The sequence below is a fragment of the Dermochelys coriacea genome, chromosome 4, assembly GCF_009764565.3.
Source record: "Dermochelys coriacea isolate rDerCor1 chromosome 4, rDerCor1.pri.v4, whole genome shotgun sequence".
Lineage (NCBI taxonomy): Eukaryota > Metazoa > Chordata > Testudines > Dermochelyidae > Dermochelys > Dermochelys coriacea.
This window is the reverse complement of record NC_050071.1, coordinates 22736864-22753501: the sequence shown is the minus strand read 5'-3', so window position 1 is coordinate 22753501 and position 16638 is coordinate 22736864. Positions and strand designations below refer to the sequence as shown.

At 40.7% G+C, this 16638-nt stretch overlaps 1 protein-coding gene across 9 annotated transcripts in view; it reads right to left on the bottom strand.

Moving 5' to 3' along the window:
- Positions 1 to 16638, bottom strand: part of CCSER1 (coiled-coil serine rich protein 1) — a 1112896-nt gene that overhangs the window by 498403 nt on the left and 597855 nt on the right. The window contains exon 8 of one of the 9 annotated variants that reach the window (XM_038400044.2): positions 5578 to 6170. The exons of the other annotated variants lie outside the window; for them this stretch is intronic. Coding sequence (XP_038255972.1) covers positions 6135 to 6170 — 36 coding nt within the window. The 3' untranslated portion in view covers positions 5578 to 6134. Of the gene's footprint in view, positions 1 to 5577; positions 6171 to 16638 lie in introns of those variants that run through there. 9 annotated transcript variants of the gene reach the window in all.

Here is a 16638-nt window from a genome sequence, read left to right as displayed (position 1 = left end):
CTTTGCCCTTTAAATTCAGATGTCATTAGCTCATGATAGATGTAAGATGCCTGGCTTCATTAAAATGAGCAGAATATTTTTAACTATAATTACTAGAGAACAACAGTCTGAGCATAGACGACTTTCATAGAAAGAAATACGGATGTATTTGAATTTTTTGTTAACATGAAAATCCACCGTTTTCATAATTGTCCACATCATCCTGTATTGCTTTCTGAGAGTCTTGGATGCCCTCTCTCCCCCCGCCCCATCAGCTTCTTTTAGCATGGCCAAAATGGTTGTTTTTTCATTAAGTCATTAGTCTCTCTTCGTCCCCCCCCCACCCCCCAAAAAGGTGTTCTACTAACAGCCCCCTTTTTCTGCTTGAGCAGCCCTCTGTTAAATCCATTTATTAGCTTGTTCCTGTTATTTTATTCACAGCAGGCTTTCAAAGCTGTTTAAAAAGTGTCTTTTGTTGTTGTTTAAGGTAATGGCTTCATCCTTTGTGCAGCTACTGAAAACGATAGCCTTGATTTTCACAGGCTTGTTCAAAAGCTTGGGTTCTATTCAGCAAAAAAAAATGTCTATGGTCATTGCAATATGTACTGGACAACTGCATAAAGTGTACCACACACCTCTGACTCTCCGCTGGCCAAGTGTTTGGAGGTTAAAAAGGTTTAGATAAACCCCATGTTCTGAGTTACTGTGACCACTTTAATGCATAATGTATGTGAAGTATGTCGAGGGGCTTCTCTGCCTTTTAACTTCAGCCTCAGACAGTCAGCCTTCAGAGGTGCCATCACACTCAGTAACTCCCTGAGTAACCAGTTGCATCGAATTCTGACCCTTGCGGTCCTCATGTTTCCAAAAACCACACGGGGGGGGGGGGTGGTTTTAGTCCCATCTCTGCAATAGATAGTGAATTTATACAAGTACTATTTTTAAGAGAGAAAAAGCTTGAATGACAAAAAATATTATTAAAAAGCTACCCAGCGTTAAGCTGCAACGTTTAAAAAGGGACACATACACTTCAAGTGGAAATGTGAAGTCAGATTAAAAATGCCTTTAATTTGCCAATTCACCATTTTGAGTTTGGATTAACAAATTTAGAATGTCAATGAGGGATTTAAATCTCTCACAAGGTTTGTGATCCCTAATGGGGGCATGACCTTGAATGGGGTTCCTTCATACTATAACTCATGGAATGAACTTGCTTTGGACAACAAGAAGTTCAGAACTCACAAGAGCCCTGTGTTACAGACACAGTCTTCAACTGATTTTTCCACTTGAATTGAGGATGGGATGGTGCCTTGAAAGATCTTCCTTATATTATGGAGTAAAAGGGCTCTTGCCCATCTTCCCTGCCTTCTGCATAGCAGCAATACACACCACAGCCTACTTGAAATCTCATGAGAACAGTTATCGGAAAAATCATTAGCCCATGAAAGAGAAGTCAGTTGATTTTGGTATGGGAGGTAAACTCTTATTTTGAACTAGATTGCATATGACAACTTACCCACAAGGCAATAAACTAATTTATCCAAGCCTATATGCAACATGAGCGCAGAAAAGCTCATGAATGCCACTTTGTTTTGAACCCTAAGAGTTTGACGTCAAGCAAGCCTGTATGTCCATCCTTATTACTGACAATACCAACAGCAAAATTACGCAGCACAACGCAGGTACGTCATCTGATACCAGATTAACACTTTCTTCTTTCCACCCTGGAAAGGATCTCCCTCCACCTTCCACACACACTTTCAGGGAGATCCTGTCCATTTTTACAGTGCTCCCTGTATTGCCACTCATATCTCAGGCTCAGCTGATTAACAAACTGCTCATTTTTCTTGAGAGCAGGTCAATTAAACTCATGACAGAAGATTCTCAGCTCGTCTTAATTTTCATAGCTCCATTAAGATTAAGAATGTCCCAAAAATGTCTCCAAGAGCTTTATGGAGTTCTAGAGCCATTAACCAACTGGTCCTTCAGATACAGGATATAGTACTTACTATCACAGCTAGTGCTGCTGAATATAATAGGACTAAGGATGATAGCAGGCACTGTGACCTGTGGCAAGTGCTTGCAGGAATGGTCACAAAGGGAGTATCAATGACCTACAGTGTTAGAGCAATATGAGTGCGCTTTAATTATGCAAATGCAAATTATTCATTGTTCAGATATGCCAAATATAGTGAAATCTTGAGAATAAAACTACTCCCTCATGGTTCCAAATTCTTAATAGGGTTTCACAAACAATGAAAGCTTAAAAAAAAAAAAGAGAGAGCTACTGTAGGATTAATGTGGGCAACCCTTACTTTGCTCATTATGGCCCAATTCACAAAAGCACTTCAGAATATACATTAAGTGATTTGCTGAATCAGGGCCAGTAACCAGGAAGAGGGATGTAGCCAAATGAAATCCTTGCTTAAAGTGGAATCATATATTTAGTTATCTCACTGCAACCAGATGGAAAGATGCAAATTTGAAGCATATTTGGTTTTCCCCCCGGTTTGAACACTGAATTACATAAGCGCACACACACACAAAAAACAGGTCTTCATCATGAGGGCAACGTGTGCTCTGCTAGGCACCTTAATGCCAAGGCAGGTGTATCAGGTTACAATTTGTTCTGACTAGAATTCCCACAACTTGTAACTTTCTTTACCAGTAGCCAAGAGACTGTCACCAAAAGAGTTGTTTCCTACTTTTCAATCAAATCAAAGAATAATCAAAAAGGATTTATTATTTAATCCTACAATCAAATTTCCACTGATCACTATAACTGGAAAGCAAATATTTCAGCATCAATATGAATCAGCTTTTGTAAAATATTTTTGAAGCTATGTTAGCTAGATTTCCCCTTTAAGTTGGATCCATTAAAATCAATTTCCTACATATATAAAAGGGGAATATTACCCCCTTTAACTAACAAATGTCAGAGGCCCGATTGTGCACGTTTACATTGGTACTCAAATTGTTGAAAAATATTGGTTTGGGTACTTAATGTAAATTCTAATTCCATTGTACCCATGATAAATTCATTAGCTGAACATAGCAATAGAATACTACAATTATGAAGTCATTGACTGGAATCCCACAGCAAACCTACTGAACCCTGCCCAACCCCAGCAATGCGGGCTGAAACCCTGACACCATAAGCAAACTAACAAAAGGAGGTGTGTAGGGAAGTTGTTGAGTTACCTTGGCTACTAGAGATTCATAGATTTTAAATCCAGAAGAACCATTATGGTAATCTAATCTGACTTCCTGCATAATAGAGGACCAAGAACTTAGCCAGCAACTTCTGCAACAACCTCATAACTTCATGGAGTGACAGAACTATGAAAAGGGTGCAACAAGCATGCTGTACGTACACACACATACGAAAACACAAAGGAACCAGCCTTTGGACTTTGAGAGATCCTGAGCTGAAGTTTGGTCCGCAATGTTGCTTGGAACGTGGAGTAAATTTACCTTGAACAAAGTTTAGTTTGTTAAGTTTTATCTTTATTTCTCCTGCAACCATTTCTGCCTTTAATGCCATGCTCACTTAAAACCTCTTTTTAGTTAAACTAGTTTTATTCTTTAATCAAAACTAATCCAGTGTAGTGAAAAGTTTGGTAACTCCAACTAAAGTAGCAAACAGCAGTATGTTGTTCCCTTGAAGGGGCAAAGACCTCTAATATCTGAACTGTGCAGAAGAGGGATGCACAGTGAAGAGCACATTTCTGGGGGGAAATTCAGGACTGGGAGTGTAAGTAGTAACCAAGGCAGCTGAAAGTAAGGTGTGGCTGGGGTGTTGCTGTCAGGCGGCTGGGGTTAGAGCTGCTGGACCAGGACTGGGGCTATTCACAAACACTGAGGGTGTGACCTGCTGATGATGATGAGTGACCCAAGTTGGAAGCTGCAACAACACGGCATTGTGAGGCACCCCAAGGTTGAAGGGCAGGGGTGACAGCCCCTGACTGGTCCGCAGTTGTCATAGATGGGGACTGAAGATATGAAGGGAGAAACAACAAAGTAAGGAAGAAGCAAACAAACTAGTAAAGAAAGAGAAGTGGAAAAGAATAAGGAGAGAAGAAACTGGAGGGAACAGTAATGAACAAACAAAATAGACTGGAGGGAGGAAGTCTGAAAAGATGGCGGGAGGAAGAGGATAAAAGATATGAGGATTTTTTTCTTCACTCTGATATGTATAGCTAAAACAAACCAACACACACAAGGGAAACGTACAAGTTAATTTTGTTTAGTATTTTATACAGCATCCAGAGCCAAATTAGTATAGTAAAATAATGCAATGGATACATAGAATACTGTATAGAACTTTTTCTTAATGATCTAAGTATAATTGTACAGGAGCCCCAACTGAATGGCTTTACTGGGATTTCCAAGCTTGTGATTCTACAGTGGACTTTTTCAGCGACACTGGCTGAAGTAATGTGCCTCCCAGTCTAGCCTGTAGGAAAGAGTCCCGAGGAAACCAACTAAGAGAAAGAACAGCCTGAGAAGTGGTACATAGCATGGTTTAGCAGCAGCTAAAGGAGCATGAGGGAGAAAGATTTTGGCCCTATAAGCAAAGGAATAAGATCAGGGCATATCAAGAGAGCCTACAGCTGGAAAAGCTCTCAGGAACCTGGATTTTTTTTTTTATTTTTTAAAGGGGCAGCTACACATGAAGTTTGCTCCTCGCATTAAAAATTGCTCGAGTCAACGAAACAGAAAGAGAAGTTTCAAGTAATAGGTTACAGGAGACAAGACCACTGACTGATTTCTCTCTTTAATGGGAAGAAAATGGTAAAGATCAATTGGCTTTGATCTCAGGAGGTAAGATCTCAGTTATAGGAACAAAAGTTGGGGATCTGGTCCCTTGAGCAAAGGGGAGCTAGAAATGAAATCAGCCACCCAGTAAGAACCAGAGAGAAAAGAGTGAGAGAATGCTGGATGTAGAACCCTCAGATGTTGAGTGAGGAATATCTATATGCATGATTACAAACTGACAAAACAGAGAATCTGCCTAACATTGTTTGTCCCCCTCTTTCCCAAGAGAATGCTTTGATCACTGAATAACGTCTGTCATTTTCAATTTCTGGATTCAGAGCAGAGGCAAAGCATCTGTGAAATAGCCAGACCATATGGGGCTGACAGGGCAGTCATTCACCTTGTCATAGTACAATCACATTTTATGGATAATGCCTTTTAAATTCAACTTGAGCCTCAAAATAGCTATGGGTTACACTCATTTTCCTAGAATACAGAGCATAGATCACATTTCACGAGCACTTCATTGCCCAGAGTCTGAGTAGTTCAGTTCAATATAAAGTTATAAAACATTTATGGGATCTATTTCATCATCAATAGAATGGCAAATGAGTGAATATGACTTGCTGGAAAGGTGTGTGTTTATTGAGATGAATTTGACAGAAAACAATAAAACTGACTAAGTTTGACCTGCATAACTGGAGTTAAACAGCACACAGGGCTTATTGTGCAATGACAGTGCCATTTTGTCTATGATTTAGATCACTATCAGGCCCATCAATAGTGAAAGAAATTAAAATATTGATCACAACTACATTTTTCCTTTTTCAAGCAAATGAGACCACTATTTAAAATGACTCCAGAGCATGCATTGTTTTGTTTATTTAAAGTACATCTTCAAGTTTGCTTTTTAAACACGGAAAAGCAGGAAGTCCTCTGGCCTGAGTAGTGAATGGTGCAGTGCAAGCCCATCCTGCTCGGGGTAGAACACCTATAGGATGGTGTAGCCTGCTCTCTTCAGCATAGCCAGGCATTTCTTCAGATCAGCGTGAACTGGGGCAGAGTCACAGCCGGCTCCCACATATCCTTTTTCAAACTTGATTGTGCAGCCATCGCACGTTGTGAGATGTCCCAATGAAATCAGTAGGACAAAATCGGTAAGCACTCTCCACCTTCAGGGTTGCACAAATAGACAAATGCACAGAGAGCTAGAATAGTCTCTGCAATGAGAATTCATCTTTGAAATCTACTTCCCAGTCCCTATGGCAGCAGCGAATAGCTCCAATTTGTTGACGCTTATGGCACACCACTCAGCCTTCATCCCTTTCGGTGTGCCACGTGATCCTTTGCAATAGGTGACAATCTGGAATACATGGTTTTCCTCGCATTCTGCGCCATTAGAGGAGTGATGTTCCAGAACAGCCTCCCATTTGCTATAGTGGGGCAAACAACCTCGTAAGTTTTAACATGGAGCTTGATAAATTTAAGAACACAATTATACAACATCATTGCCTATGATAGCCAAAGACCAGATTTGATGACCCAAGAGTTCCCTTCCGGTCCTATTTCCTAAGATAAATAAATAAATACCTATTATAAAGCAAAACAAATAGAAAAGCTGCACATACAAGGTTCAATCCTGCAAGGTAATGATCACTTTGGCCCTGACTCAGAAAAGCATTTAGGTACATGTCTAAATTTAAGTAGTTTCATTTAAGTCTAAGGGACTACCCCCCCCCCCCATGCTTAAAGTTCGGCATATGCTTAAGTACTGTGTTGGATCAAGGCCATCATCTCTGATTGTTGTGAAAATATTATCTTTCACAAATAATTCTCACAACTCCCTGTAAGAGAGTCTGTAATTTTAATATCCTCATTTCATAGACTGGGAGTAGATAAAATACCCACAGGAGTGATGCATGCTGCCAGTGTTTCAAGTAGATTGAAACAGGATGGAAAGCTCTGACCACACCAGCCAAAGGGAATGGGGAGCTGTGAGGGAGTTTATCCCCACCAGGACGAGAGGAAGAGCTCCTCTTCTTTGCAGAGAAATGGGAGCTGTGCTCTGTTCCCCATCCATTCCTCCTTTCTTTAAAACTCTTTGTGCTGCAAATTGTAGATTCTCATATCCCCAAATTTATCTCCTGGTGATAAGGATAGAGTAAAAGGCGAGGGTGCTTCTTGTTGATAACTTAAAACCAGTATCTATCTTGGGCTAAATGACCTTTGAATTCACAGGCCAAATGGATTGATAGTGCTTATAAAGTAGGTTGATTTAACAACTGGAGATGGTCTCTATTGGTTCATTATTCTCAAGTGTGGTTTCCTGCCTCTCACCGCTTCTTCCTCCTCAAATTGTCTACTTAAGAATTAGTCTCAATACCCAAGCAAATGATTTTTTTTCCAATATTCCTTTCCATGACATTATTTGAAAAAATGCAAATGCATTTGTTCAGTCTGACTCCCCTGGGATCCAACATCACCGAATTTTAGAGGGCAGAATTTGCTGCACAACATTTGTTGGTATATTACATGCAATATTAGAAAAGTTTAACTAGGAAAATTAATAGTCAGGGTAACAGAGTGGTCTGCCTCCTTTAAGGGCAGTGGGGCCCAGGGCCAACCACCTCTGTTCCAATTCATTGCCCTCTAAGGACAAATGTTCCACAGGACCATCAGCAGTAAAGCTGGGAATGGGACAAGTTGTTGTAAGTCAGTTAACTATAACATTCGGACTGTGTGTAGCTCACTAAGAGGCATCTATTTTTTTTTAAAGACATGGTGGGAGGCTCTGTGGATCAGAACCTAAACTTTGAGGAGAATGAGCTAGAGAAATTCATAGATTGATAGATACTAAGGTCAGAAGGGACCACTCTGATCATCTAGTCCGACCTCCTGCACAGCGCAGGCCACAGAATGTCACCCACCCACTCCTATGAAAAACCTCACCCATGTCTGAGCTATTGAAGTCCTCAAATCATGGTTCAAAACTTCGAGGGAGCAGAGAAGCCTCCCTCCAGTCAACCATGCCCCATGCTACAAAGGAAGGCAAAAATTGGTGAGGACTACAGCACAGTTCCTGGAAGGAGAGCTGTGGAACCCAAGAGAAGCTGGTGAGGATTAAACAGAGACCCAAGGAGGAGGGTTGTGGGTATCCTGTTATACAGGGAAGATGGGGACTGGGAAAATCCTGCCAGAAGTGAAGCAGAGTTCCAGGAAGGAGAGTTGTGGTCAACCTGCCCCAAAGGTGAAGAAGGAGTTCCCACCCAGGAAGTAGGGCAGGAGATATAGGAAGGGACTCTGGGAAGGAGAAGCAGTAACAATACAATACAGCTGGGCATACAGACCCATTATTTAGGGTTCCCAGGGCTGAGAAACCATGGCAGAGAGAGTGGATGTTGGTCTCCCTATGCTATCACCTCCTTAGAGGCTGGAACCCCTGCTATTAAGGAAGAAGGGACTAACCAGAGCTCAAGGGCATGGAATCCGAGTCCAGGAAGGAAAGGGCCAAAGATGGTTGTGTGCCCCGCTTGGGTCCAGGATGGGAGATGAGCGTTTTTGATATGGCTCTAATTACCTCAGAAGTGGTGGACTTCTGTGACTTAGCTAGAGGGCCAGGTCACCTCAGCAACTGAAATCATGCTGAAAGCTGAATTATTAGAAACCAAGGAGGGAAACTGAGATGGGTTGGCTGCAGAGCCATGGCATGAGGGGGCACACTGCAGACTGCATCATCATAATATATATAGTCATTACATCTATAAATATTCAAGTTTATTATTAGGATATCACCTAGGTCTCTCATCATCCCTATCATTTAGATACTGCTAAACTTGTAAAACTGTGCACACAGCACTTTTTCAAACTACTTATGTTACACAATCTTAGCTAGCAGTTAAAATAAAAAGGTGGGAGGGAGCAAGAAAAGTGCCACGGTATCAGAAATAAGCAAATGCACAGAGCTTAGCTGTAACAGTGAAGTTTTGATCTTGAACGGAAAGATGTGTTGGTCAAACATTTGTAGTTACCCGACTTTATTCAGTATGAAATTCAGACAATTTAGTGTTTGACTTGGCAAGCTAACCGAACATATTCCAATATCCATTTTCTTTTAGAAGTTGATGATGATTGTCATATCTTTGCACTGTATCAATATGTCCCTTGTGGTACAAAATATATGTATCCACTACTCACAAGTTAATCATCATATCGTAAAGACCCGTTAATGAAATAAAAATGAACATGTCTTTTTGAAATGTTAGCTTGAAGCGATACCTCATCATGAGAGGTTAGATAGATTAATCTTACAAGATGATCTTGATGTTCAACAAAGGTTTCTTTTGGGACCATACTTCCTTTTGGCAGATAGTCATCATCATGCACTGGCCTGACAGATGCATAGTGTCTGAGCTGTCTAATCACTCTAACGGCTACTCATTGTGAAACCCCAAGTTTGTTAAAAATGATTTTCCTACATATCTAATGGCAGGAGGCAATTGGAATATACACCTTTGTTGTAACAGGGGACCCCTTGTTCCTTTTATCCTGTTTGTGTTAAAACAGGAACATACATCCCTTGCAGTGTTAGATAACGTTATCAGCAGTAGGTAAAGATGACAGATAATGATGTGTTCTCTTTTCAGTGTGACAGGCTATATAGTAGGGAGACAGAATGTTGGCAGTTGGGCATCTGTTAATGAAATGAATGGCAGAATTGCAATGCTTTGAAATCTACGCATTATGGTTTAGTATTTCTTCTCCCCAAACTGTAGGGCATTAAAGATTTCTAGACACAAAAGGAGTTTACATTCTCACCTCCATACATGGGAAATTAGACGTATGGATTTTTCCCAATGATGACACATTTCAGAAAGGTTTCAGAGTAGCAGCCGTGTTAGTCTGTATTCGCAAAAAGAAAAGGAGTACTTGTGGCACCTTAGAGACTAACAGATTTATTAGAGCATAAGCTTTCGTGAGCTACAGCTCACTTCATCGGATGCATCCGATGAAGTGAGCTGTAGCTCACGAAAGCTTATGCTCTAATAAATCTGTTAGTCTCTAAGGTGCCACAAGTACTCCTTTACATTTCAGAAAGAGTGCTTTCGGACAGATTTTCAAAGGCAAAGAGCTGTCTCTTACATTTCAATGGTATTTGGGTGCTAAATACCTTAGGCTCCTTTGAAAATCCTACACTTAAAGAAATTGCTTAAAATCTAAGCACATCCTCAAAAAGCAAGCACTTGCTTCACTGGGATCTATATTAGCCTCATCCACTCACAGAGATAAAACTCACCCTCTTGTGTCTTGATTACTGAAACATCCATCTCTCTGACCTTGACCGTTGCAATCTTGCCCTACTCATATCCATTCAGAATGCTGCTGCAATGGTCATTTTCCTAACCCATCATTTTAACCATATCACCCCTCCCCTTGAATTCCTCCTCTGTTCCTCCTTCTCTATTTCATCATACATAGGCTGCTTGTATTCACTTTCAAGGCCCTATACACTCAATCCCTATTGTACCTATCATTTGTCATACACTATCCAGCTGTCGATGCTCATCTCCATTTGGCCCATGATGCATATCTCCACTGCTCACTTGTTAAGTTTCCCCAATAACCACCTTTGTGCTGTGTCCCATCAATGCCCCATCATCATCTGCAAAGCTACCTCCTTAAAAGTCTCCTTTGCCATGATGCCTACAAAAAAAACCTTAACAGTTAGGCGGTTAGATTATGGTCTCTGCATGCCATCATGTTAGCCAATATTGTCTCATTGTTCACTTGTACTCCCAACTGTCTCAGCGGTCGATTTAGCGGGTCTAGTGAAGATCTGCTAAATCGACCACTGATCACTCTCCCGTCGACTCCTGTACTCCACCTGATTGAGAAGAGTTGACGGAAAAGCGCCTCCCGTCGACATCACGTAGTGTGGACCCCGAGGTAAGTAGATCTAAACTATGTCGATTTGAGTTACACAATTGCCGTAACTCAAATTGCATAGCTTAGATTGACTTTTCCCTTTAGTGTAGACAAGGCCTGAGATGGTGAACTCCTTGGGGTAGGGATTTTTGTTCGTATTTGTACAGCACCTTCCACAACAGGGTCCTGGTCCACACCTTTGGTTCCTAGACACTATGGTAATATAAATCAATAAAGTGAATAGTAGACACCTCTCCGGTATTTCAGTCTTAAAATTAATCTGTACCAAAATAAAACTTAATTCATGAGGTGCCATTCAGAGTCTAGTACTTGTAGTATATTTGCTGAAATTGTCAGAATGCTGCACTTCCAAAGAGCTGGGGCAGCAAGCTTGTCAAATGATGTACAGTGAACAATTTTACCACAATTTCAACAGGCAAAACATCTGCTGTTCAGAAAATCACTTCCAAAACCAATGGAAAAGAACTAATGCATCTGGGGAAAAATACATTCAAAAGTGCTACCTTGCTGAAGAGAGCAATAGTTGTGCTCATATGCACTCTTCCAACAGCCCTCTGCACTTCATTTGATAAACTTGCATAGTAAAAAGGTTATATTGTGTAGAAAATCCCTGTTATATTCTGTAATATTTACACACTGTTGTGATTATATAAATTACAAGCATGGGATGAATGTCAAAAGGAAGTATGCATGTTATGTTACCTGCTCTGAATTTAATTACAGTTGCTACTATAACCATTATTTGTTTTACAAATAGAATGAAAAGCACATTTCTCTTCAGACAAACCTTTAGTCCTATACATGATTTGAACTATTCTCCCCAATACATACAGTTCTTACGAATCCCTAGTTAGAATTTGGTCTGTCTGCTTGTTTTAGTAATGTATCAGTTGTCTACAGAAGTGAAATTGCTTGGAAGTAATACCAAGCATGTTTATTAGCCATTAAAATTGCATAAAATTGATTAGTTTTACCATGAGTAAGGGAAATATATTTTAAAAGCACGTCTCAGTACATATTAGCATACCAACTATAAAAGATGAAAAAAAAACAAAATAAAAAACACTTAGTACTTTTTAAACTGTTACCAGATGTGCCCGATACTTTGGGGTATTCTCATTTATTAGGGTTACTCTTTGGGGGGGGGTTCTGTAATTCTATTAATGTACTGCTTATGTCACTTGAATGTTCATATGGAACTCTACTCCTTCCTTCTGCAAGTCCCCTCCCAATGGAGCTATCTTGCACAACTTAAGTTCCCCAGGGTTGGGCTCCTCCCGCCCTAGAACTTGATGAATATGCACACACACACTGACCGAGCAAGTCTGAGCAGACTGGGTCAATCAGCACTCTCAAGCTGTCACCCTTATATGTCCCTGTACTCAATGGGCTGGGTCAAGCAGCACTTTCAACTGCCACCCTTATATGCCACAGGTTTAACAAGTCCCTATGCCCACTTTCATGTCACAATTGTACTGGTAGTAACCCACTTGAAGAGCAAACCCCACAATATTTTGGGCAGTGCAGGGATCTTTAGCTTAGGTAAAAGAAGTGCTGCTGCAGAGTAAATGGGGGAAGCTAAAAACACAAAAGAGTAAAGTTCAGAGATAGAAGTAACCAGCTTAACTGTAAAAGTTATTTATTGAATAATAGTGATAATTAACAAAAAGAGAGCCTAAACCAACATAACAGTTACATTATTAAAGGTTAATACCTGAGGTAGAAAACAGAGAGGGAGAGAGATCGATCTCACCCACTCCATGGAGCTTGAACCGGTCCGAGTTCTGAGATGATGGTGCTGGCTCAGGGTCCTGAGTGCTGGAGACAGGCAGAGCCCCCAGCACGATCAGTCAGGAGATGGAGTCCCAGTGGAACTGATACAGCGTTTGGGCCCATGCATCAGAACCCTTACTTGAACAAAGATAGGGGGTTTTGTAGAGAAACAACAATGGTTCAAGAGAGAACACTAGATTTGTTTATGGCTGATGTCTCAAGAGTTACCCTGATGACTCAAGGGTTTTCTTTAGGCTAGACCATAGGCGCTGATCACTCTTGGCTATGGGTGGTGTTTTCTTCCAGGGAGCTCACAATGCAACTAGGCTGCTTCAGTATTTTGGATATCGATCAAGGATTCATTACTAGAATTGGTCTGATAAGTGCTGAGCTGGGTGTGTGCAGACATAGGTTCATTAACATCTGGAGCAGAGATCCCCATGATGCAGTGCTTCCCTGCTTTTCTGGTCCCAGAGTTCGGTGCGGTTCTCTGTTCTCCATTCTGTATGCAAATGTAGACGTCTCCCTGTCCCATCTTTCATACAGATGAGGCTAGGGGAGTTGTCTCTGTTCTTCATTTTGTATGCTAATGGAGAGGTCTTAATCTGGTCACCCTTGTCAGGAGGGGTCTACGTGCATCTCCCAATGCCCTTCACTGCTCTCTGCAAGCCTTTTCTCTGATTGGTTTTAGTTCATGTAGAGACTGGTGGGGGTGGGGGGGGAGTGTCTTTCTGAGTCAGACAGGCTAAATACTGCACCCTGGTTCCCCAAAACCACAGAGCTGACTGGTATCAAAACTTAATGGATTATTTTCATTTATAAGTATCCATCAGGTCTGTGTCATTCAACTGTCATAGACTGAGGTGTCACTGCCTCCATGTACAGACAGAGGATGCCCAATAAGAGGCCCTTAAAGAGGCCTCTGGAAATGGGGCTTCTTTCACATGCCTCAAATTGAGCACAAAAAATTGACAGTCAAAAATCACTAGTTGTGTACAGTGGACAATATTGTCAATAGCCAATTTTTAGTCTTGCATCATTCCATGCACTAACTCCCAGGTACTAACTCAGCGCAATCAAAGCACTCTAGAAAAAAAATTCTAAACTCAGTTCAGAATATAAAAAAAAAACAAACAAACCAAAAACACCACATAAAAATGAAGATGAACACTTGATGTCACTTTGCTTAAAATATGGGGCTGTCCTGAAACGGACTCATTAAAAGTGACTTTGTGGAATTGTAGTTTAATTTTCACTCCGAGATTTCATATCAGATCTGCTTGCAACTTTAAAAAAAGTTTCATTTTTTAATTCGGTCACCCCTGAAACTTCAACCTGGGCACTAAGCCCAACTTAAGCACATGCCAAACCTTGAGCAAGTACCTACGTCTGAGACCTCATACTCAAGCTGGGTTCTTTGCTGCTTGCACATCACACCCAGGTTCTGAAGTCTAAGCTAGGCCCTCAGTGGAGTTTGCACAGATAACTGGCTAGAATTTGGTAAAAACAATTCTGTTGGTAACATAAGAGAACTTAAACTCTGCTCATTTTGTTCTTTCTATATTAGCTTTCCCGTTCTCACAGAACTAAACAACAGTAGCATGGTAAAAATGACTTTTTTTACCTGTATTCCCCACCCCCCAGTCAATCATGGGCAAATCAATTTTCAGGACAGAAAACAACTTGGTAGTCTCATCTGATTGAGATTGTAGATTTTCAGGGAGATCTTTTTATCAGGATTGTACCTTTCAATCACCAATTTTCTCAAAAGATTCCATTAGAAGGGGCGGGGAAAGTCTGGGTTGTTCATTTGGCTGCCTGGACCGTGAACTGAATCAGGCCTCTACGTGTTCCTTAGGGAAGAGGCGACAAGTTATCTGATTCAGAATGCTCAGAGCAATAGAGGAGTTCCCATTCAAGAGTCAAGGCCTGGAGTGAACGCTGGCTTGCTGTCTCAAGATAAATTAACAGCACAGGAGGACAATTTACTTTTTAATGGGACAATTCAGATAGCTCTTAAGTCAAACACTCAAGGAAGAATAGCCCAGCCCTTCATTTAAGAGTGAGATGGCAGGAGTAGCAGCAATCTGAGGAGGCAGAAAGGCCCTATGTCCAGGAGCACCTAAGTGGTTTGAATTGGGAAGCCAGCCCAGAATACTGTGAAGCGGGTGGAACTGCAATCCCTAATGCAGTGGTGGGAGTCAGGCTGCTTTAGTTCTGATTTAAATAAGCTATTGAGAGGACTGATCACTTACAGCTTGAGGGCCAAAATGTGGGCTGTCTTTGGACAGGGAGATGCTGTGGGGCAGTGTGGAGGAACTCTTGTACAAAGGATAGAGGCAATGAAGCAAGGCAGTGGCACGGCTCTCTCTAGAATACTGTGGAGAAAAAGAAGTCATCCATCATAGCAGTTTCGGGGGAAATAGGATATCCTACATTTCTTCCCCACTGATCAACGTGTAGAGCAGGAGAAGCATAGAAAGAGCAGGACCAAGGCTGAGGAAAGCGGTGAACAGGTGGCTACTTGCTGAGAATAGGTATTCAGAACAAATGGGTAAAAGCAGAGGCGCAGCAGTGAAGGTGGGAAAGGAGATAGGGCTGCCAGCACATGAAGCCAGCAGGAATGGGAGCTCTTTCGTGTTACTAGCTGGACCATCCTCAATTGTTGAAGTATTGGAGTGACTGGGAACTTCCAAGCCTTTTTTCTAGTTGGCCCTTTCAAGACCTTCTCCCTGCCAGATGGAGACCAACTTGGAAAGAAAAAAAAAAATCAAGTAATCATGAGAGGAGAGAAAGAGTCTACAAAGAAAAACCCGGAGAAAACCACTACCTTCTGTGCACAGAGGTAGTGACCTGAGAAGCATCAATGCAATCAGCAGGCATGCAACTTCTTTACCTCTTTTTAAAGATCTAACTTCTCTCAGTGCCTCACTTTTCCGCTAATTAAAATAGGACTAATAATGCTGTGCAGCCTCAGTTCAATGTTTTGTGATCTATGGATAAAAATCCTTGTATAAAATGTTACATGGTATTATTAATTAAAAGTAAAAATGGCTTAATTAATGTCAACACAGAACAGACAGGGCCTTGTCTTTTAAAGTCTCCACCAAAAATAGCAGTCTGTGAGATAGGTGCTTGGCATTCGGTTTACCAACCCAAGGAGAGTAAAGAGCTAAACTGACCCTGCAAAGGTTTGGAACCATAGACCCAAAGTCTAGGTGTTTGAAACTTTATGTTTAAACCTTAAGCTATTCTCCTTGCTGTTCTGTTATTTATTCTCTGTTGTTTTCAATAAAATGTGTGTGGAGGGGGTTATGTTCCTGTGTCACAAATGAGAGGTTTTTATTACCTATCTACAGTTATGGCATATTTAGAACTCTCTCTCTCTTCTCTTTTAAGCTTGGTTGTGCTAGCTCTTTTCCTACAGAAATAAAAGCTCATGGCACACCATATTACTTTGTTATGATAGCTACAAAAGCCATTGCAAGGATGTATTTTGGGGCAGGAAGATACATTTTTGTTCTAGAAGTTTCATCTAAAGGATGAAACACCTAATAGTTTGATTTTTTTTATTTTTCAAACCAATTCTACCATACCAGTATTCCTCATTAAGAGTGAAATCCACTTCTGGATAGAGAACCAGCCAAAGCTTATTCATCACTTAAGTCCCACTTAAATCTTCAAAATAGGCCTTATGGTGCTTTCGCCATGTCCCTTGACACAAAGAAGAATTTTAGCCCAGTAAAAAAAAATTGAACCAGCAAAGCCATTTTAAGACAGACCACTGTGGAGGAAAATCAAAAGTCACCATTACTGTAAGCAAAGTCCTTCCTTTCTTAGCACATTATCCATTCTGCAGCCTATACCAGGTTTCATAACCACTTAGTTCAGATGGCATAACCCAAAAGCATGAAAACACCAGTTACCTTAGTCCAACATTCATTATTATATAAAAGGTGAAACTGATTTTGCATTAACTTAAAAAAATAGATTTTTCCTCCCTGAACTCACAAGGGATTTTCAAAATATTATATTTAATTAAAGACTTAAATAATATATTGGATTGATAAGCACAAATGGGGTTGGGAAGCAAATATTTTTATCCCAAGCTTTCTTTTATTAAGAAACTGTCCATTATACACTATATTATTCCTAATTTTAGTAAACCATTAAATCTACTGAAAA